Source organism: Lemur catta, chromosome 10, assembly GCF_020740605.2.
Source record: "Lemur catta isolate mLemCat1 chromosome 10, mLemCat1.pri, whole genome shotgun sequence".
In the NCBI taxonomy this organism is placed as follows: domain Eukaryota; kingdom Metazoa; phylum Chordata; class Mammalia; order Primates; family Lemuridae; genus Lemur; species Lemur catta.
This window is the reverse complement of record NC_059137.1, coordinates 1,750,186-1,773,116: the sequence shown is the minus strand read 5'-3', so window position 1 is coordinate 1,773,116 and position 22,931 is coordinate 1,750,186. Positions and strand designations below refer to the sequence as shown.

The 22,931-nt window shown below is 54.4% G+C and overlaps 1 protein-coding gene across 1 annotated transcript in view; it reads left to right on the top strand.

Moving 5' to 3' along the window:
* Positions 1-974: 974 nt before the first annotated feature.
* QSOX2 (quiescin sulfhydryl oxidase 2) overlaps positions 975-22,931 on the top strand; it is a 34,592-nt gene continuing 12,635 nt past the window's right edge. The window contains exons 1-6 of the mRNA XM_045563171.1: positions 975-1,518; positions 16,076-16,176; positions 18,021-18,069; positions 18,756-18,861; positions 19,011-19,101; positions 21,512-21,657. Coding sequence (XP_045419127.1) covers positions 975-1,518; positions 16,076-16,176; positions 18,021-18,069; positions 18,756-18,861; positions 19,011-19,101; positions 21,512-21,657 — 1,037 coding nt within the window. The remainder of the gene's footprint in view (positions 1,519-16,075; positions 16,177-18,020; positions 18,070-18,755; positions 18,862-19,010; positions 19,102-21,511; positions 21,658-22,931) is intronic.

Sequence of the window (22,931 nt, the reverse complement as noted above, 5' to 3'; positions counted from 1 at the left end):
ATCACATTCTCTGTGGCCTAGATGGGGAGGCCCCTCGGTCTGGCCCCCGGCTCCCTCCCTCAGCTCCCTCTGCCCAGGCAGCTCAGCTCCAGACAGACTGGGCTCCTGCTGTTCCTCCAGCAGTCAGCACCCTTCAGCCTCAGGGCCTTTGCACGTGGTGTTCCTCTGCCCGGGCCACCTCTTCTCCACTCACAGGTCACCTTCCCAGGGAGACCTCTGGACCCTCTGGTGTGCAACAGCCCCTCCCCACCGCCTGCGCCCCGCCCTGCTCTGTGGCTTTTGTAGGTGTATTGGCCGCCTTACCGTTGACGTGTTTCAGGTCTGTCCCCCAGATGCAGACCCGAGGGTACCTGGGGCTTGGTTTTGTCCTTGCTTTGTCTCCCGGGCTTCGCATGGAGCAGAAGCCAGGAAATGTGAGTGAAGGAGGGAAGAAAAGGGAGTAACCACCTCCCGGGAGCACAGGGCGGTCTGGAACTTGAGAACCTGAGCTTCAGGCCAATGGAGAGCCATCGCCGGCTCATGTCACTCGCATCCATTCCTGTTCTTGCTTGTTTTGGTCACACAGTTGTGAGAAAATCTTGATGTGTATAAAAATTAGGAATTGCAACTAAAACGCCAGGTCTCGTACTCAATTAAGCAAAAAAGTCGCACGGAACTTCCTTTCCTAGGTTTGCATAGAAACGAATGAATCTTGCAGCCAAAGTAGACTCAAACGTCTAACACATCCGGCTTTGCGTGGATGTGTTGCTACATTTTCTCAGAGTAAAATCGCGTATTAGAAAGTCAAGGTCAAGGTTGCAGCCTCTCTGGAGCCCCAGGTGGGGCGGACAGGTAAAACACAGGACGCCCCTTACCTGGATTCCAGGTAAGAGATTAAGTCTGAGACTGTCCCATTAAATTTGCATTTCAGGAATGGGACAGACTTGGACTGAAAAAACCACTCGCTGCTTGTCTGGAAGTCACATCTGACCTGGATGGGAGACCCCAGCCGGCTCCCGGAGACGGCCTGCCGCGCGTGGGCGGGGCCTGCCGCGCGTGGGCGGGGCCTGCCGCGCGTGGGCGGGGCCTGCCGCGCGTGGGCGGGGCCTGCCGCGCGTGGGCGGGGCTCGAGCGGAGTCTGCCCCCCGCGTGGGCGGGGCCGAGCGCGCGCGCTGCGCGCGACGGCGGTTGCCAGGGTGAAAGGTCAGCGCGCCGGCGACACTTCCAACATGGCGGCGGCGCGCAGCCCGGGAGGCCGAGCGGGGCCCGTGCCCCGAGCCTGGCGCCCGGCCCCGCCGCGGGCCCGGCTGCCGCGGCTGCTCGTGCTGCTGGCGGCGGCGACGGCGGGGCCGGGCGGCGGCGGCGCGGCGCGGCTGTACCGCGCGGGCGAGGACGCCGTGTGGGTGCTGGACAGCGGCAGCGTGCGCGGGGCCACCGCCAACAGCTCGGCCGCGTGGCTCCTGCAGTTCTACTCGTCGTGGTGCGGCCACTGCATCGGCTACGCGCCCACCTGGCGGGCCCTGGCCGCGGACGTGCGAGGTGAGGCGCGGGTCCCGCCGCCCCCCAGCCCCGTGGCCTCGCACCGCCCCGCCCCTGCGCCCCGAGGCGCCGCTCGGCCGACTGGCTTTTCCAGGGGAGGGGCTGGGCCAGAGGCTCCCCGGGTGTCCCCAGGTAATTCCCCATTGGATCTGGCGAGTTGGGCTGTCTCAAGTCAAAACGAAAAGAATCCTCCTCCCCAGCCCCACTCCGCAGTTAGGGGCGGGGAAGCCCTCCCGCACCCTCCCAGCTCTCCAGACGCCCGCGTTTGAGCCCCCAAGTGCTTCATTAACCTGCTGGGCCCCCTACCTCGGCTGCTTCCGGACACACATTTGGCTGCACGTTCACCCCCCTTCCCAGTGACTTCATCTCAGTGTCTGGAGTCCCCGCTCCTGTCCCGCAGCCATAGCCGCCTTTTCCCCTTTAAATCTTCGTCCTCCTCTTCCTGGTTTGGACAGCTGACCGCATGACGGATGCTGAAAGTGAGCCCACCGCTTAGAAATGCAAACCCTGCAGAGACTTCCCTGTAACTGCAAAAAAAGACTTACAAAGCATTTCATTGGTGGGTTCCTTGTTCACAGACACAGGTTTTGAGAAAACGGTGGTTCACTAAACTACTGGTAAAGTTCCCACACTTTATTGTTGTTTAGCACGTGCCTAGTGCCGCACATTGTTAATCAGTCGCTGAGTTATTCTCCTGCTCTAAAGGGTACAGTTGCAGTGGGTGTGGGCATTTGCAGCATCCCACACCGTAGGTCCTTTAAAATGGTATTTAAATCTCTGAAGTAGGAGCTCGTCTGGGCAAGAGTGAGGTTTGGCAGGACTGTGTTGCTAGTGTTGCGCTAACCTCTAATTACATGTTTCAGTGGGCAAGAGTGGTAACAAATTGCTACTCTTTCTTCCTGCACCTTTGTTTTCATGTCTTTTATCCAACTTTGTTGTATTTTCCTTATATCCAGACAGGTTTATAAAGAAACTTTTCTTCAAGTCTAAATAGTGCTTATTTATGTACTTGTAAAGTATTATATCAGAGTACTGGGCTTTTTGATTCTATTGGGTTTGTTTTCCTTGGTCTACTGTTTTCTTAAGTTCCTGGTGTTCCTCACTGGTCAGAACTGAGGTCGGAGACTGGAAGAAATGGACAGAAAACTCTCTAGTGGGTTTTTGGGTTTTTTGTAGACTTTGCTTTTAGAGAAAACAAGCAATTCAGTGATACAGAGAACTTTTCAGTTGTTATTTGGTGGCAGAAACGTAGATATGTACATTAAAATGCAGGTGGCCCAGGCAAGACTGTGGCATTATTTGTGCATTTGGTTTTGATTTTTTTCAGTTTAGTATCTGAAGTATAAAAATTGTAAACCAGATTCAAATATTGGAAACTATTTTGTCTTTGAACCAGCAGGGAGGCAGCCTTGAAAATTGCCCCTGGAGGCCCGGCACAGTGGCTCAGGCCTGTAATCGTAGCACTCTGGGAGGCTGAGGTGGGCGGATTGTTTGAGCTCAGGAGTTCGAGACCAGCCTGAGCAAGAGTGAGATCCCGTCTCTACTAAAAAAAAAAAGAAAGAAAGAAAATAGAAATTAGCTGGACAACTAAAACTATATAGAAAAAATTAGCTAGGCATGGTGGCACGTGCCTGTAGTCCCAGCTACTCGGGAGGCTGAGGCAGGAGGATCACTTGAGCCCAGGTGTTTGAGGTTGCTGTGAGCTAGGCTGATGTCACGGCACTCTAGTCCGGGCAACAACATGAGACTCCGTTTCAAAGAAAAAAAAAAAGAAAAGAAAATTTCCGCTGGAACTTGGAAGGAAGGTTATTTTTGAAAGTGAAACAGTAAAGTCCATACCTAATGGTGTGATTAATTTAACTAAAAAGGGTTACTTTAAAAGGGCTGGCCTGCTTCCAAGTTGAGGCAGGAAGAGTGGCCTGGGCCTAAGGCTGAAAGGGGATGTGGCTGAGAGTAAAAGACAGCTGTGACCAGATGGGCTGCAGCGCACCCAGGCAGAGGGTCCCAAGAGCCAGGCTGTGCCAGTGAGGCTGGCTGAGGCAGAGGCGTGGTGGAAAGGGGCCCAGAGCCCTCAGTGCTGAGGAATGTCTTGCTCAGGGTCCCCACAGCTCTTTGTGAGGCTGGGGTTCTCAAAGTAGGGGTCACCTCAGGACTGTTAGAGATGCTTGTCTCATGGTGCCCGAGCCCAGGCCTGCTGGGTCAGAAACCCGGCGGGTAGAGCCCAGTATCCCGGCAGCACAAGCTCCAAAGTTGGAGGATCCCTGCTCTAAGGGACACCAACCCTGCAAGACACTGCAAGAAAGAGCCCTTGGCCAAAGGAGATGGGAAGTGGGGCGCACGAACTCCACCTCATGGGTGTACAACACAGATGAGAACCTTAAAATTGCAGAATTTGTTAGTAAAGGAGCCTGTTAACTCAGACCTTTGCCTCCTACGTGCTTGTCCGCAGGACTCTTTGTGCCTAATTTCAGCAGATTCCTCATGGAATGTGGGGAAGGGCTCTCACTGTGAAGATGGGGCAGCCCCTCTGCTTGGCACTGGACTGTCCCACAGGGAACAGGGTGCCCCTCTCCCACGGCAGTGCAGTCGTCTGATCCTCCCACAGTCATCATTCCCAGTTAGCACTTTGGTCCTGATCAGTCACCTGTGAATCAGGTCATCCTGCCATTCCTTTGGGGCATGCAGACCTTGGATTGGACCCTCAAGGGCCTCTTCCTGTCCTCCCCTCAAAATAGTGTCCAGCCAGCTTCCCTTATGCATCCCCCTCCCAGTCTCTGCAGCAGCAGAGCTTCTAGAAAGAGGGGGTCATGGTGCAGCTCTGTCCCCAGCCTAGATGCCGATAGCGGGGTGAGCCTGAGCTACCACATCCCTGCCCCTCCTCTGTAGCCTCCTACCTGGAAGGGGCAGAACGGGCACTGGGTGGGGGTCCTCCCTGGCTCCTCGGGGCTCTCTACTCACAGCTTAAGGGCACCTTCATTTTCCTAAAAGATGTGGATTGAACTTTCTTTAGCTCTCTGCTGGCTTTTTCAGATTTTGGAAAATAAATGTTTTTCCTTATAAGAAGGTGGCTTATCAAACAAAAGGTCTCCTGTTTGGTGTAGGCAGATGTCATCCTAGTGTTTGTGTGGATTGGCTCAGGCCTGTCACTTCTAAGCAGTTTGTGAAACAGAGCCCTGCTGTGTTCCTGAAAATGGTTTGGCCAGTGTGCTGGAGCAGTGACATACCTGTGGCCTGAGGCCACACTTTGATCTCTTCACCACCGAAATCTCTGAAATCGCAGGGCCTCGAGTGGACAAAAGCAGTGTGCCCTTGTGCCCTAATGGTACAGCTTGTGTTCCGTGGCTCTCTGTGGCAGAGCTGAGGGTCCAGGGGCCGCCAGACACTCGATGGACTCAGGAGGCGGGCGGAGAGGGCAGAGGGAAGGAGTCGGGCAGTGGTGGCCGCCTCTTATACAGCCCCTGCTGTCACGGCCACATGGTTATTTTACGGAAAGGAGGATGTGTCCCCCAGCTGGGGCCCCCAGGGTGTGGCCTCCCTGAGTAGCCGCCCTCAGTGCCTCTGAGGCTCTGCTGGGACCCAGCTGCTCACATGTCATCAAAGTGAGGACCAGCAGGGTTTGCTGAGAAAGGCCTTAGAGACCATGTCCAGGGGACTGTCACCATGGTGTAGTGCTGCAGTGGAGTGACCCAGGGCGTAAACACTGCCGAGGTTACCTGACGGAAGATGAGTTGGGGGACGCAGTCATTGTCTAAGCTGCTCTCTTGTCTCTGTCATCGTGATGCTTCGACATTTGAGTGACGAGAGATGACATCATTGGGAATGCTGTTTACCCCTAAGCACCCTTGAATGCTGAGGACCATCTGCAGTTCCGATTCAACAAAACTGGGCTAAATGCTGGAATGAAGAGGCACAGGGCCCCAGACCCACCCACGGTAGCAAGACAAGGCTGAAACAGCGGCCTGGGTTTTCTCAGACCAGCCCTTGGTGACTCTCAGACACTTTGTATTAGGTCTCCTGGTTGCTATGTGGGTTTAATTTCTACCCAGGCCTGTTATCCCAAATTTGTGGCTGGAACTTATCTAAGAAGACGTTTGCTCAGCCAGGAGGGGGCCTGCACCTGGCAGGAATGTTCTCCAGCGGCTGGAATGTGGGATTGGAGACCCCGACCATGCCCTGACTTCATGAGGGTGAAGAGGCCATGATGGACTCTGTATCTTAAACACAGCACTGTAGTCGCATTCGTGTAAACCTTGGAGGTTAATTAATCTTTACTGTAATCATTTTCCAGAACTAATTGATGCCTGGCCATAAATTGGACTTTTATAGACTTCTTCATTAGAACATGACAAGTAATGGCAAAGGATTTAATCTTGTAGGTTCAGTAATAGTTATTTGACAAGTAAATTTGAAATAAATTTTAGTCTACTCTGTATAGAAGCTTAATTATTTCACAAGTATTTTTAAGCCTGTGGTACTAAAATAGCCACACTCCTGAGCGGAAGTGAGAAACAGGCACGTGGTTCGCTCTCTGCTTCCCTTTCGGGCCCTAGTGGCCCTTTTCCGGGACTCTGCATGCCTCCCGGCTGGCGCTGCCTCACCCAGTGTGCGCGGGCGGCCCCTCAGGGCTGCAGAAGCAGGCAGTTTGCATTCAGTTTAGAGGTTTCTTTCCTTTGTCAGCTCAGACCCAGGCAGGTGGGAAAGGCAGGAGAAGGGGAGGGTACTAGTTGAATGAGGCAAATGCCCTGAAGCTAAAGCTTTTAAATGTTTTGCATTTTATTTGATAAAATAGACTGTCGTATCTTTTGTGTGGCTGTGAATACCGTCCATCTGCCAGGGTCCTTGCAGGGACTGCTGGTGCCTGCTCAGCTGCTGGGGGCGGCCCGGGTAACTGAAATTCTCCCTCATCCACCGGCCTTCCCGATGCGCACAGGCTGGCGTTCTTTCAAAGACAGACAAAGGCCTGGTGAGGTGCCACTTCACCAGGGCTGTATTTTGTTGGGAGTGTAGCTTTGCAGGTGACTTGTTGATTCACAGGAATCTGAAGAAGCTGGGGCAGTCGGCGCCTCTGCCCGTGCGCACCGGTGGAGCCGGACTGTCCTCTTCTTCCTGCCGGTGTGTTCCGGCCAGAACTTGATGTCTGCTTTGCATGAACTCATGCACCCATTGGAATTGTACCAGCTCATTCCCTGCCCCAAGCTCTGTGGTAGGCCCAAGAACAGCAGCAAACAAAACACTTCAGAGGGAGGAGCAGGCTATAAACAAAAACAAATAAAATGAGCAAGTTAACGATAGATTGTAAGTCCTAAAAAAATAAACAGCCTGATGGGACAGAAACTGGATTGGCACAGGGCGGTGGAGGATGGTCTCCGGGGGACAGTGTCCCAGACTGGGAGGATGGGGTGCGGCTGAGGGAAGGCCCCGTGCAGGAACAGCACAGGCAGGGCCCCGAGGCAGCAGGACCACTGTGTCCGGAGGCTTTTTTTTTTTTTTTTTTTTTTTAGAGATGGGGTCTCACTATGTTGCCCAGGCTGGCCTTGAACTCCTGGACTCAAGTGATCCTGCAGCCTCAGCTTCCTGAGTAGCTGGGACTACAGGCGTGAGCCACCACATCTGGTTAAAAGGCCTTTGAAAGGGCCCCTGTGGCTCAAGGTGGTGAATGGGGAGGTTCCTGACGGGCAGGCGTAGGCATGTGCTGGCTCTGGGCTCCTGGGCCTCTGTAGGCAGCGCTCACTTCTCCCTGCGCAGCAAGAAGCCACAGCACAGTTTTAAGCAGGAGGCCTGGTTTCTGTGTAAAAATTCTCTGGCTGCTCTCTGGAGACCCGAGGGCTGGAAACCAGCGGAGGACCAGTTGGGCCAGTTGGGCCTCCATGAGTGATGCAGGGCACCCCCAGCAGCTGCGGCTGTGATGGGACTGAGGGAGGGGGCCGCCCAGCTTGCCAAGGGCTGGGATTTGGGGGGTGAAGAAAAGAAACATAGTAACACTTGCCTTTTGATGTCAGGTTTGTGAGGGTTTCCCCAGTGAACACAAGGGAAGACTGCTTTTCCCTGTTTAGGTTGTGTAGTGTTGGGCAGAACTTACCAAAGGCCACATCCTGTCTCCTAGGAGCATGAGAGAGCGCAGGGCAGTGGACGCTCACCCAGGATGTTGGGCGGCCTGGTCACCCTGGCCAGTCAGTGCCCCCTTCTGGCCAGTGTTCATCTACATCCTGCCGTTAAGGAAAGAATAGTTAAGACTCGGGAATGACAGCAAGGTGGGTTTCCTGTCCTCTCGGTGCCATGTTGGAGCATCGTCTCACACGCCCACCCGAGGGCTGGTTGTCCAGGAGGATGGTCGTGCGTCTGCCCTTGGTGTCACTGCAGGGGGAGGGCCCGGGCTCTGAGGTCACAGGGGAACTCTCAGACCTTTTGTGTGAGAGGTGCAGACAGCCCCTGTCCCGTGGAAGAGGGAACCCCAAAGGTTGTGGCTTTCTCACCCTGTGGGACATCAGCCAGCGGTGGCCCCGGCAGGCCACGTGGCTCCACTCTCCAGCACTCTTTTACCGGCCTCACCATCTGGCAGTCCCGTCAGCTGCCGGTTGAAGAGCATCCTTGACACGTGTTCATTCTGCATTTGTATGAGAATCATGCTTTTAGCTTTTTGAAAATTATGCTTTGACACTGGCATAGAACAGACTGAAAGTGTGGACCCTCACGCTGGCGTTTTACCTGCTGGAGAAGTCACAGGTGGTCCAGTGCAGGTTCCTTTCACAGCCTGCAGGCTGTTTGCCGGCGACTGTGGCCTGCCCAGTCTGCACCCCAGTTTTGGCTCTGTTCCCCACTATGCTGAAGGCGTCATATTGGTTAAGACTGAGGGAAAGCTAAGGTGTTTTTTTGTGTGTGTGATTTTGCTTTTTGGGTTTTTTTTTGAAACACAGTCTCATTCTGTCACCCAGGCTGAAGTACAGTGGTGTCATCCTAACTCACTGAAACCTCGAACTCCTGGGCTCATGGGATCCTCCTGCCTTGGCCTCCCAACAAGGGGGGACTACAGGCTCTTGCGCCGTGCCCAGCTTATTTTTCTAATATTGGTAGAGACGGGTCTTGTTCTTGCTCAGGCTGGTCTTGAACTCCGGACCTCAAGCTCCCACCTCGGCCTCCCAGAGTGCTAGGGTTACAGGCATGAGCCATGTGCCTGGCCTCGTTTTCCTTTTTAAGCTGGCAGCTGCACCCATTGGATGCCTGGTGAGGCTGAAGGAGAAGAATCCAAATTGGTGACTGGAGTCTGCACTGCGTGTGCTTTCCTGGCCCAGCAGCATCTGTGGCCCAGACCACGAACTTCCCTGGGGGCCTGTGCATCACCCCCTCTCTCCTTGGGCAGCAGCTCCCCCACGGAGGAGCACTGTCTCCATGGTTCTCAGGGGTGCAGAGGCAGAGGATCAGGAGTTTGGGGAGGGATGCCTGGGATGGCAGAGGCAGCAGGTGGCCGGAGAAGACATGCAGAGTCTGGCCTGGGGGTAGGGGGTGGCTGGAAGAGGTCAGGGGGTTGACTTTGTGGTGGGTCGGCCGCCCTCAACCTCTGGCCTGACTGCCAGTGACATAGGAGAGGGAGGGAAAAGGCTGCCACTCTGCCAGTTACTGTGGCTGTGAGCGCTGCTTGTGACGGAAATGCTCTGAGCAGCCCCGTACCTGTGAGGCCGGGCAGTGCTGTTGGTTGAAACGTTAATATCAGGAAATGACCCACAGGGCGCTCAGCTGGTGAGGACTGTTCCTCTTTGTGTGCCCAGAGTCTCTGGCGTCAGACCAGAGAAGAGCGGTCTCAGCCTTGCGCACCATCCGGCCACGCTGTGCCTAGAGCCACCAGAGCTCTGTGGGTGGCTGTGCTAGGGCCAGGTGGTGACCCTGTTACAGTATCCCTGACACAGAGCTGGAGTCACCATGAGTTTCACCTGTGTGTGTGTGTGTGTGTGTGTGTGTGTGTGTGTGTGCACCTTTGTGTGCACGCATGTTGGGCCCAGCCCTGCCCTGTCGGCTGCAAGAGGACTTTTTCACAGCCTTGTACCGCCAGCACCTCGCGAACACCACTGCAGGCTTGATGGCGTCCGTAGCTTTTTCTGAAACAACAGTGGCAACTTCGGTGGTGGAATCCTCCCAGACTCCCATGGTGTTCTCTCAGCCGGGGTTCTCCTCCATAGCGCTGACAGTCCTGTCCACGAGCACCGTGTGTGATGTAGGTCCTTAAATGTCCTTATGACCCCATGACCTGGAGGCTGAATTAGAGACACTGTGTTTGGGGGCAAGTAGACCAACGACACCTTTGGTACTAAACCCACAGGGTTCTGAGTGGCCAGGGACAATTCCGATATCAAAAGAACTGTGGAAGGCAGTCCCTGACTGGCAAGGCTCTTCCTGACTCCAGGGACAAAGCGGCAGTGGAACCACTCCAGAAAAGGCGCTCTTGTCCCACCTTCTCGTTTTGCAGCTGGCAGACTGGCAGCTGCTGTCTGTCTTTCCCTCCAAGGCTTGGGGATTAGCAGCTTTGTAGAGAAGGGGTGGTGACCGTAAACCCAACAGTGTGGGCACAAAAGGGCAGAGGTATCCCTTCCTGCCTTAAACCCCGGGGGCTCGCTTCTCTCCCTTACTAATAAATGCTCTTTGTGGCCTTTTTTTTCCTGAATAGGGCACTTTCATCTGCATTAGAAACCTGTTAGGCAGGTACCTTTCTCCTCAGTGACTTTCTTCGGGCCATCTGGGAACCTGTCTGCTGCCTCCTGGTCAGCAGAGGCTGCGTCTCCTGTTATCTTGACATTTTTAAAAGCAAACGTCTTTCTAAAATTGTCAGACCATCCTTTGCTGGCATGAAATGCTCTGGCTTTAGAGCCTTTGTCTTCCTTTTGCTTTAAGTTGTCGTATAGTGACTTCACTTTTTCTTGAGAGTCCATAGAGATGCCTTTCTCACGGCAATCCTGCACTCACGTAAAAGCTGCGTTTGCAACACGAGGTATAAAGGTATTTTGCAAAAAGTGCAAGGTTTTCATGCCTGCTGGCGTAGCTGCAGCGGTGGCTTCACGAATTTCCTTTTTTTTTTTTTTTTTTTTTTTACGATGGTCCTCAGACTGGATTTATTTATCTTGAAATGGTGGCAACTGCAGACCTTGGTCTACGGCATGTATCGAGCAATTCTGCTTGCTCTCGGGATGTCAGGACTTTTCTCTGCTTCTCGGGAGCACTTCCAGCATCATTGGTAGCACCTTGTATGCGTCCCGTAGTTAATTTTAGGTTTATGGCGTTATGAAAAATACCCAAGAACCAGGAGAAGTCCCCTGTCACTGTGATGTGCGGTTTACTGGAGGGACAAACTGCCCGCAGGGGTGATTAGCGTCACACAGTGTTTCAAGCAGGTACTTGCAGCACTTGAGGTCACAACGGCAGCGACAGGAGGTGGCTGTGGAATCATCACACTAGGACAGTGCGCGCTACAGGCCATTTTATGCAGCTATGTGTGGTTTAATACCGCGTCTTTATATTTGTTTACGTTTCTCACGACGGAATGGTACCCTGTGTGGTCTGTAAGTGTGTGCGTAAGTTTTGATAACTTTTAACTTTTTATAATAGATTTGTGCGTATTTTATGGTAGTAAATGATAAAATAGACTAGTATCTGCATATATTTTATGCAAATATTCATGACATATCTTTTTCTTAACTTTTTTTGAGATTTCTAGGCTATGTGGTTCATCTGAGAGTTTTTTCAAATTGTTGCATATCTCCAAAAATTTTTTCAATACAGTTACTGAAAAAAATGCTCATATAAGTGGCCCCAGGCAGTTTAAACTGGTGGTGTTCAAGGTGACCCTTTGACGGATGTGATGAGACAAAGGGGCTAGGAGGTAAGGAGGGTCCCCCCTCACACCAAAAGTCCTCCTCGATAGGTTCTTGGAAACTACACCTTTAAGCAAAATGACAAGCAGCAGGTCCTCGAATAATGTCGTTTCCTTCAACATAGTTTCCCTGTAACGTTGATGAGGGAAACAAATTGGTTTCCTCAAACCTCGTTCACCTAAAGCTGCAGTTTCCGTGAACTTACCCCAGTGTTGAGGGAGGACTTCCTGCGGCTTTCCGCGCCTCCCCGCTTGTTGGAAGCTAGAGAGTGGGGGGTCCCAGAGCCAGGGCTCACCTTGGCGGGGACGGGTGCAGAGGGGCGGAAGGCTGGGGCTGAGGCACAGCTGTGCCCTCACCCGTGTGGGGACTTGGAGCTCAGTGTGGTCATCTGCAAAACAGGAGTGGCGACACTCACACCGCAGGCTTTGATGGGACGTTCACGTGGGACAGTGAGGGTCAAAGAGTGTCCTAGACGTGCTGCAAGGAGGTCACGCACAGCCCTCGCTAGTGGACAGCGTGGTGCTGGGCCAGGAGCGATCAGAAAGGAGATGCGCAGTGGGACAGGCTGTGCCCTTTTGCTGGGTTGCTTTTCTCCACCCCATGAGTGTTGCCAGAACCTTCCATGCTCAGGGAGGGGCACTGAGCTGATCCCAGTGGACTCCTCCCTTCTGAGGGCAGGACCTCGCAGACAGAGCGTGCAACACATAATTTGTTTCCCCAAAGAATTTATTTTCTACATGTTTAAGAAGGCAGAATGCCACGTGGAGGCTTTTAAAAGGAGTGGGCGAAACGACTTATTTACTCTGCGTGTGTCTAGGGTGCAGAGGGCGTGTGTTTGGGCTGCAGTGCCTGAAGTGACCTGGATGACAAGGAGGTCTCCCCTTGGCGGCAGCAAGACGGGGGTGGGGGGGTGGGGGTGGGTGGGCAGGGGAGGATATTCCGCAGTGCGCTGTGAGTCAGGTGCTTCTGTGATGACGTTGCTGTCCTCGCTGGGGTGCGTGTTGTGTGGAGGTGCAGGCTTCGGAACCAGCACGCAGACGGCGAACGTTGGGAATGTCCCTTGGCCTCTGCTGCCTTCAGCCTCCTGTGTTTGTACCAGGTGCACTCCCACAGTAATTTGGTAAGAATGCTTTGTAAACTGTAAAGTGCTTTGTCTGTTTACCTTCTTTGGAAGCCAGACTGCAGGGAGCTTTCCTCACCAGTGAAAGTGACTAGGCCTGGGCAGGGGTCCGGAGGTGGCATTTATGTCGACATTGATGGGAGCGCAGCCAGGACAGATCAGAGGGCAGAAAGCTCCACCAAGGCGCCGCAGCGGCCCTGGGTGCAGGCGGCCGAGGCATGGAGGGCGGTGAGCCGCGGGGTGGGGCGGGTGCTGGATCTGGCCAATGAGGCTGCACGGGACGTGGTGTTGCTCCAGCACGCGGGCACCTTCCAGCTGGGCTTGGGATTTTAAGACACGTGCTGAAATCTTGATTTGAATGTTTGCTTTTTCATCATGGAAGAATAATAGGTGGACACAATGAGCAGGCGTTTGGTCCCCGGGAACTGGAAGCCTAGTTGGAAGACAGAGCCTGTGAAGGGTCCGTGACAGGTGTGCTTGTGCCTTGATGTGATGGGGCTATGTCGGCAGACCCGAATGTTGACAGTCACGTATTTCTGGGCAGCGCCCTACAGTGGGCGGGATGGGTGGGGTGTGGCCACAGGATTGGGGAGCAATGACGAGGCCTCGCTCTGCTCCAGGCCCGCGGCACCGAGTCTGGGGCGGAGGTGTGGGGCAGCAGGTCGAGCTCTCCTTTCTCACAGAGTCAGCTTTTCGGCACCTGGGACTCCTCATTCCGGGGTCGTGACGTTGTTCGCGCAGAGCCGGCGGCCGTTCCTGTCAGCCACATTTGAAACTAACACACTCACCTTTTCTCTGGTGGCTGTGCTGGGTTCCGAGGGTTATTTCAAACAAGTGGTACCACTTGGCCTTGGTTCAGACTGTCCAACACTTTTTTGCCTGTGACATTTGGGCACAACACACAGGTGACCAGCGAAGTACAAATGTGTGGTGCACGGTGTCAGCGAGTACACAGGACAATGGAGGTTTTTTTATTTTTGTTTTTGTAGGTAGCACATACATAAGAAAAGTCTGAAAAACAAAGTAGGACCAATTCCCACCATGAAAACTGAACCCTAGTGAACATCTTTGAATGTTCTTCCCATCCTTTTGTCCCTGTTTGTAGTTTGGCTTGATCGTGTCACGTAGTGGGGACTGTTGTAGGTACAGCCTTGGCTCTCGGCGCAGTTGCTCATTTTCCTATGTGCTGTGGGCACAAGGGTGCTTTTTTCCTTGTTTAACGTGTGGAGTGAAAGCCCGTCATGGAAGTTCGCAGTGGTCGGGAGGAAACTGCACGCAGCCGTGAGCCGGGTGGGAGGCAGCAGCAAAAGAGGCTTTGCCCGGATGCGCCGAGGGGACGGGCTTGTGCTCGCAGCCAGCGGTGATGCAGCCCGAGCCGAGCGCGGGAGAAGGCGCAGCCCAGAGCTGCCAAGACAGCACTGCCGCTGGAGATCCGTTCTGTTGCTGCGTCCTCTGCGAGCGTGAGCTGCTCTTCCTACGCGGTGGCCTGTGTGTCAGGACAGTCCGAGGTGTTTCTTCCACCTGTCCACAGTGGCCTCAGGCCGTGAACTGTTTGACGTCACCAACGTAAGTGGGAACAATAGTTGGTCATTGTTTGTGAAAGACGTTTCTTCTTCTTTTTAATTAGGGAAGAAAAAGGCTTAGGTGGTGTGTTCGGTTGACACATAGCAGTCGCTGACTTACTGACACCCACCAGCCTAGCGTCCCGTGATGCTGCGTCCTCGCCTTCCAGGCGTGTTTTTAGCACAACCTCTGACGTCTTGGATCATAGCTGACACTCAAAAAGCAAACTCATTTGTACTCTTTGTACTTGATTTTTAGCGAAATCACTGATTAGACCCATGTTAACGGATCAGAGCACAAGATGAGGAAGAGCCTTGTCAGCGCCTCAGGGACAGGCGGATGAGCTTCCCATTCAGAGCCCCCGGCTGCCCACCAGGAGGCTGTGCTGGAAGGTCATCGGGTGGCACACCTGGGTCTCACCAGCGCACCGGCCTCTCCCACGGCGCTTGTGTCTGCTCTGCTGCTCTGTGACCCCGGAGAGGTCACCAGGCCGAGCGCCAGGCCCTCATGCCATCGTGCCGCCTCAGGCCATCTGCACGTGGTCCCAGGGCCCGGGAGAGACACCGGTGGGCGAGGAGCCACCTGCATTCGGGTCTAACGTCCAGGAGAAAGGGCACAGATCTTTCAGAAAGAAACCCTGGCCGGTTACATTGGGGGTGCTGGCGACTAAAGCTCGAGTCACGCGCTCCCCTTTCCCATGGGGACCACACTGCTGGGTCGCTGGGAGGCAGGTCTCTCCCTACAGAAGTGTCCCGGCTACAAGTGCGCAGCGGTGAGAGATGGCACCTCGTGTTTGGCTGCAGCCTGGCGAGTCAGTGCGTGTAGGTTGCGGTTGTTAAGAAGGGAGCCAGATGCACTTCACCAGCCCCCCAGGGGGAAGCGCCCACGCCACCTGCAGCGGCTCACCAAGGCAAGAAGACGCAAGTCTAGATCCAGGTGCCAGTTCACAGAAGATCCAGGGCCGGGGATGCCCTCAGCAAAACCCGGCATGGGAGAGAGCAGGACAGGGGAGCTGGGTCTACCAGTGCGAGCCGGGCGGGGGCGGTGAAAGGCCAACCCACCAGCAGCGAATGGCCTGATTGGGGTCCGACTCAAACACACTGCAAATGGAAATGAGATAGGGACAGTTTAATCCTGACTAGATCTCTGAGCTGCTGAGCAGCATGTGGCTGGCCGTGACGATGGCTATGACGATGGCCGTGCAGTGGTGTTGGGAAAAAGTCTTCATCTCTTAGAGAGACACAGGGTCCGTTTCACGAGGAAACAAAGTGCTATCTGAGATTTACTTGCGGATCATTCTGGAAGTGGTTGGAGATTTCAAGCTGTGAGCTGATAATTGCTGACACTGAGATGAGGGACACGGGGCGGGGGGTGTTCTATTTTGATCTCTGTTTATATGTTGGAAATTTTCCATAATCAAAACTTTAGAAACTTCCTTTTCATCTCCTGAGAGTGGCACACGTGTTCCAGGGTTGTGGGGGGCGTCTTGGGATAGTAGCAGAAACCACTTCCCACGTGTGTTCACAACAGTGTCTTTGGGGGCTGGGCCGGAGCTGCCTGGGCCCGCTCTCCTGGACTGAGCACGTGGGAATGTTCTAGCTACGCGGCCTGGACCGTGTCCGACTAATCCGCACGTGCTTGCCGCTGTCGCCGACCAGGGGCCGCTGGCAGCCGCTTCTGTTGCCAGCACTTTCGTCCCTCAGGGTGTTGCGTAATTAGGAGGTGGAGCCTCCCGAGCTGCCAGCGATGTGCAGGCCCAGCACAAAGCAGTTCGCTGGTACCTGGTGGAAGGTGGTGGAAGGTGCGTCGTCCTGTGGGTTGAAATCTCGTTCCTCTTGGCGGGCTCCACACGGAAGTACCGTGTCTCGTGAAAGGGCCTAACGCAGGACATGAGGGGAGGCACGTGGGCTGATTTCTCACGGGGCAGCGGCCCGGGGTCTGGGGTGGGGTCGCTTGGTTCTGGGCCACAGGGGAGGCCCGTGCCCACCACGCTGAAAGTCACGCTCTTGCTTTTCAGACTGGGCCCCCGCCATCCGCGTGGCTGCTCTGGACTGTGCGGAGGAGAAGAACCAGGACGTGTGCCGCGCCTACGACGTCCACTTCTACCCCACCTTCCGGGTGAGCCTTGGGCCGTGACCTCTGACCCGGCCCTGCCTCTTGCCACCGGGGGCTCCTTTCAGGTTGAAATTCACCATATTTGTAGTCTAGATTTTTAGCATCTCTTGCTGGCTCTGTGAAACTTATTTATTTGTCACAGGTCACCCTTTTGTTGCACCCTGTTGAGTGTAGAAGTCTCCTGCGGCACCGTCCGCCCACACGGCCCTCGCTCCTGCTCGGGGAGGCGAAGGCGGGCTGCGTGCAGGCGTCAGGCGTGGCCCGTGTAATGCTGGGCGTCTCCTCAGAAGACACACACACGCACACGCACACACACGCGCGTGCACACACTCACACGCGTGGTCCCTCAGGGCAGAGCAGGGCAAGTTAGACACCCAGCGTGAGTGTCCCCAGCTGCAGCATCTGTCCCCGCAGACAAGTCTGCACCCATTTCTTCCACTAGGGGGCAGAGGCCAACGTGCCCCTGTTGCAGGTCACGTACATAGCATGTGTGCGTGTGCACGTGTGTACAGCCACGTGCCTGCAGAGAACACATCACAGTGACATTGGCCTCTCCAGACACATGTGGTACCTTGTGGAGGTCATTTCTCGGGAAGCTTTGTGATCCCTAAACTTTTCCAGCCCTGACGTCTGTGCTTTGTGCAGTTTCCTGACCAGGTGGCTTTTTCCCTCTGTCTGGGTTGGTTGTGGTCAGGTGACGGCACCTGTGGCCCTGCCATCTGACTGGCGCCAGGCTGGGTGGCGTGTGCCCGGCCCCCCGAGGACCTCTGCTGGTCTTGTGTCTCTGGTTCTCTTGCTTGTGCTGCCCGCGTGAGCGCATCGGGACCAAGTCCGTCTGTCTTTGCTGCAGCGTCACATGCAGCTCGTGTGTAAGCTTTGGGGTCGTCTTTCTTTTGCTTCATACGACATTGCCCAGGTTCACCGTGATGTTGAGTGTTGCGAGGGTCATTGGACCTGTGCCCTGTGTCCCTCGGGGGAGCGATGCCCGTCTTGTTGCCGGGTGCGGACTCTGCCAGGCTGGTGCTGCCTTGAACGGCGCCACTGCGGACACGCCCAGCACGGGAGGAGCCCCTCTGGGTGGGCCTGGGGGAGAAGCTGCAGGGCTGGAGACCCCGGCCTGGGCACGACCGCCTGCAGCGTGGGTGGTGTCGGGTGGCTTCGTGTTCGCCACGGAGTGGGGACAGCACAAGACACGTGGTGGTTTCATGGGCATTCCCTGGTGACCTGTGGTGGCCCGCACGCCTGTGCGTGGAAGCCATGGGCGTCACTGTCTGTGAACTGTGTGTGGCTGTCATTGCCATCCCCACGGGCGTCTTCTGTGCTTTCTCACTGATCTACAGACGCTCTTTGCATGTTCTCAATATCAGACTCTTCTTCAGCTGTGCGTGTCGGGCGTACCCCACCCAGTCGCGGCGTCTTGCCACTGTCCGCAGCGTGGGTGCGTTTTCATCTGCGCAGATACCCCCGTGTCTCTCCACCTCTCCATGTCCTTGTGTTGCCACAGCTGACCACTGGGACACGTGTGATACCGAGAGTCAGGAAAGGGTCATCGTCTATGACTCCAGCCCCTTTCAGGGTCTCGCTGCTGGCCCTGCCAGGTCAGAGATGTGTATGGCAAAGCCCTGCCTGGCACGGCCCTCGGCCCACTCCTGCGTCGCCAGGAGGCACCAGTGTCCACAGAGACGCTGGGCACTCGTGTGTTTGTCATCGGTTCATGGAAACTCTCTGGAGGAAGTCGACTAAAGCTTCTCTCTAAGATGATGGTCATTTTGTTGCTTAAATATTAAACATATACACAGACACCCACACAAGGCTATTTCTTATTTGTTTTGTGTTTTTCCTCTTAGTATTTTAAAGCATTTACAAAGGAGTTTACAACTGGAGAAAATTTTAAAGGTAAGGACATAGCGTTATATTTCAATCTCTTAGATTCACTTCATAAACCTATTAAAATAAAAATGGCCTCAGTAGACCAGAAAGCTCGCTGGCCAGGTCTCCCCGGCCCACGCCGGCGCGTGTGCGTTGGCGCTGCCCTTCCCACCTGTCTGTCCTTTGAGAGTTCAAACAGTAATAGCTTCAATGACAATTTTTTATTTTGTGTTTTATCTTGCTTGGCAAATGTGGTAGTGAAATTTTTTTAAGTGAATTTTTTAATTGAAAAAACATTTGGAGAAGCACGTGGATTATACACGGGTGGCCGATGAGTTTTTACAAACAAGCCTGGCTAGGTGAGCAGACCCCCCCAGGGCAGCACCACAGAGGTGGTCTTTCTGTGCCTGCTGGTGTGGGTGGACCCCCGAGCCTGGCCCCTCCGTGCGTGTGTGTGCGTCCTCCTGTCACTGTCCGCAGCCCACTCGCGCTCACTCCCTGCTGTGCAGTCTCCCCGGTCCCCCTGTGTGAATCCACCGCTATTTGTCCCATGCCTGCCGAGGGCCTTGTCACACCCAGCTGGGACTACCGAGGACGGTGCTGCCAGCCTGCCCCTGTGGTCTTTGGGCCCTGGGTGGGGCAGGGCTGGCAGTCCTGGGTTGGCATCTGCTCATGAGGGCAGACGCAGCTGTGACCGTGGCGTGTTTCCCCAGGACCCAACAGAGAGCTGCAGACGGTCAGACACACGATGATCGACTTCCTGCAGAACCACACAGAGGGGAGCTGGCCTCCGGCGTGCCCGCCTCTGGACCCAGTTCCGTGAGTAGCTCCATAAGAAAGGTGGTGTGTTGTGACTCGAATTCAGTGTTGCAAAATCCAGGTTTGCACTTAGTGATATGGCCCCTGGCATACAGTGGCCAGCTTGCTGCTGTCGAAAGCACTAAAAGCCTCTTTTTTTCTCTTAAAAGGCCCAGTGACATTCTCTCTCTCATTGACAACCGTGGTGGCCGTTATGTGGCTATTTTGTTTGAAAGCAACAGCTCCTACCTTGGACGAGAGGTACTGCATCTTATCTAGTTGCTGCTACCTGGCACAGCAGGGCTGGGGGCCACATCACACTCCCGGGAGTAGCAACCGCTGTGGCATCGTTTGTTTAGTTCTCATTAGTTATTGGAATCATAGTTTGTGTCACTCAACTAAGTCAACTGGCTTATAGAAGAGAATGCTGTTGGCAGATTAAGTTATTAGTAGATTAAGTTCGCCTTGGAGGACAAACCTTGGTAGGATTTGGAAGTGCGGTCTGACCCTAAGTTTGAAACTGAGAGAGCTTTGCAAAAAAGCGGGTTTTCTTGGCATGCTGGATCTTACCTTGAGGTCGTTCTTTATTTCTTACACATTATTGCCAAGATTTTTTTCTTTGCTATATTCTGAACTCCATACATTTTTTGCCAAATCCAAAATTCAGGAAAACATTGTGTCGTGAAACGTTGTGCGTCCATATCACACGCACGGTGCTGGAGCCTTTGCCTTTGGCCCAGTCTCAGTCACATCCAGGGGCCAGACCCGAGTGTGAACCTGGTCAGTGCCCACCGTCTCCTTGGAGACGAGAGAGGTCTCACCTGCCCACATGCACACTCAGCCCTGACCCCGACTCATCCGACTCTGACTCCTCCTACCCCCCTCCTCCCCGTCCTCCCCGTCCCCCTCCTCCCTGCGACTTGACAGGAGCACCCTGGCTGCCCTCCCGCCACCTCACTGCCCCTCCCTGTCCAAGTTTGGCAGTGACATCCTGCCACCATCTCTGTGTGTGGCCAGGATTCTCTGTGGAGGGGCCGAGGAGCCACTAGAGCATGTCATCCTCAGAGTCCCAAGGCCTCCTAGTGTGCTTGCTGTCCCCGGCAAAGCCACCCCCGTGCACACACACATGCACACGAAGACCAGAAGCAGAGCCTCCTCCACCATCCACGCTGCCTGTTGGCACATTCAGGGCAGCCAGACTCTGCCCACCAAGGGGGGTGCCCTTCAGCACAGGCCGATTCCTGGGGTGGCCTAGACCAGTGGCACGAGCATGCTGATCAACTTTTAGCCACCACGTGCGGTTCGGAAGAGGCACAGTCTGCTTGGAGCATACCCAGTTCACACTTCAGCCAGGGCCCTCGATCCAAGAAATGGCTGGTTTTGCTGACACCAAAGAGAAGTAAAGAGAACTGGGCTCTGTATCTGAACGTGGTGCCGGGTCACACAGCATTTGTTCTAGAGCCTGAGATGCCACTCCTGTGGTCTCTGCCATGGAGACCCCCATGGCAGCACCGTCTGCCTCAGCAGGACAGACAGGCACAGCTCACTCAGGGAAGGACAGACGCCCTGAGGCCTGCTGCGCCCGGCTGCACGCGGGGCTGTGTTGCCCCCGGGGGAGGGGACGCTGGCCTTCCAAATGCGGGTACTTGCCTGCCTGACCTCACAGCCGAGCCTTCAAGGCCGTTGGGGCGTAGCTGACGGGTGGTGAAGGTACTTACTTGACTAATGTGAATTTTGTGGAGGTTACACTGGTTTAAAAAAGTAAAAAGTTCATTGATACATGTTTTCTTCAGTAGCCTGTAAAGTTGCTAAATGAGATCGTAGTTTCTGCCCATGGGTCTGCGTCTTGTTCAGTTGCCTTAAAGTGCAATAAAAGACACTTTATTAAGATGCAAATGATGGTCTTGCTGGTAGAAGGGTAAATGTAGATTTATTCCAAACCATGTGGTGTATAATTTCTGTGAGCATCGTGCTTTTGTGCTTTCGTTAACACTGAAGATGGAATCACCTTTGACACTAAGCCCATTGTTTCCTGCGGAGGAAGTCTCTTTCGTGGTGCATTGCATGTTGCCTGGTGTGGGCCGACAGTGATCCCCTCGCAGCACACTCTTCTCTTGATGATTTTTGTTTCATTTTTTAAGAGGCAGAGTCTCGCTCTGTCATCTAGGCTAGAGTGCAGTGGCATCATCACAGCTCACTCCAGCCTCAAACTCCTGGGCTCAAGCGATCCTCCTGCCTCAGCCTCCCGAGTAGCTGGGACTACATGTGCCACCATGCCTGGCTAATTGTTCTTATTATTTTTTTAGAGATGGGGTCTTGCTGTGTTACCCAGGCTGGTCTTGAACTCCTGGGCACAAGGGATCCTCCTGCTTCAGCCTTCCAAGTAGATGCAACTATAGGTGTCAGCCACCACATCAGGCTATTTTTTTTGGGGGGGGATGGGGGTCTCACTGTGTTGCCCAGGCTGGGCTTGAACTCCTGGCCTCAAGTGATCCTCCCTCCTCAGCCTCCCAAAGTGCTGGGATTACAGACATGAGCCACCGCCCTCGGCCTCTCTTGATGATTTAATGTGTGTGAAGGGTTGCCTATGAGGTGTATGTCTACACATTGTGGTATTTTCTGAGAAAACAGCCATTCTCAGTGAAAGTAATGTGATTTTCTCATTACACAGGTGATTTTAGACTTGATTCCGTATGAAAACATCATGGTGACCAGAGCACTGGATGGGGAGAAAGCACTTCTGCAGAAACTTGGTGTTTCTTCTGTTCCTTCCTGTTACTTGATTCACCCGAATGGGTCACATGGATTAATTAACATGTAAGTGTTAGTTGGCAACTTCTGAGGGACCCACGAACCTCGTACAGTGTTGGGTCGTAGGGCAGAGACTCAGAGTGGACGGGGCCAGCCTGGCCCTGCCACGCGCCCACCCTGGGCGGATTTCAGCCCTGGCTCCTGGCTCTTGGGTGTTATTAATCGTTGTCAAACCCTTCTCTGTGCATGCCAGGCTCTGGGCCCAAGGTCGGTCTGGGTCTGCTGGTGGCTGGTAAACTCCCCTGTCCCCGACCTGCAGAACAAGAGCTGGGGACCAGCAGAAGCCCTCGAGTGCCCTCTGCCTCTGCAGCGAGTGCCTGCATGCCCCTAAGAGAAGCCCAGCTGAAAAGCAGACAACGTGAATAGAGTTGGAAAAAGCAGAGTAGATGAGAAAGTTAACTAACATCCTGAGGCTGAAGGGGAAACCTGTGGCAGCGGCTCTGGTCCTGTCCTCCTCACTGCCCTGCCCTGGGCTGCCCCCTGCCCCCGGCCCAAGGCCCCGTCACTAGCAGCTTCTAGCATGTGCTCATTAGTGAGTCACAATGTCCGGCACCTTCTAGGTGCAGGGGATGCTGCAGAGGGAGGACAGGATATGTTTCCTACTTCATGGGGCTTCGAGTTCAGCATCTTCCAAGATTGGCTAGGGCCGTGAGGGAGCCCTACGCAGAGGCCCTGAACACACCGTAGTTGCCTAGGTAGATTTCTATTAAGAAAGAAAATGCTGGGATTCAGGGCAACCGAGGAGGTCAGTGAGCTCGTTGGGTGTCTGAGCCCTGGGAACACGGCCCAGCAGCAGGGTGGCCCCTCCAGGCAGAAGCACGGCGCTGCCCTCAGCAGCTACCTTGAGCGGCTGCCGGCTGTTTAGCATTAAAGTGTCGTATGTACAACTTCTTAACATAAAGTAATATTTTACAGATATTTTACTATTTTTACAAATGACACTACCACATGCTCTCTTTGGAAATTACAACAAGCTCTGAGTTTCGGAGGAAGTGCTCAGTGATGGTGTGACCACGTCCTCAGGCCACCGCCACCCTCTCCAAGCAGGGCCAGCACTGCAGGAAGCTCAGGGACCTGGCGTGGGCGGGGGGGGTGCCCGCAGGCCCCGACTTCCAGATGCCCACTCAGAGCCGGCAGATTGTGGGTGAGCCGGCGAAGGCTCTTAGGCATGTCGGAAATCACAGTCGGAATAAAGCTGATCTTGGCAGATGCTCAGACCAGCTTTGCGAAACGTCTTAAGGTCCCCACCAGGCATAAATGAATCGTAGGACTTATTACAA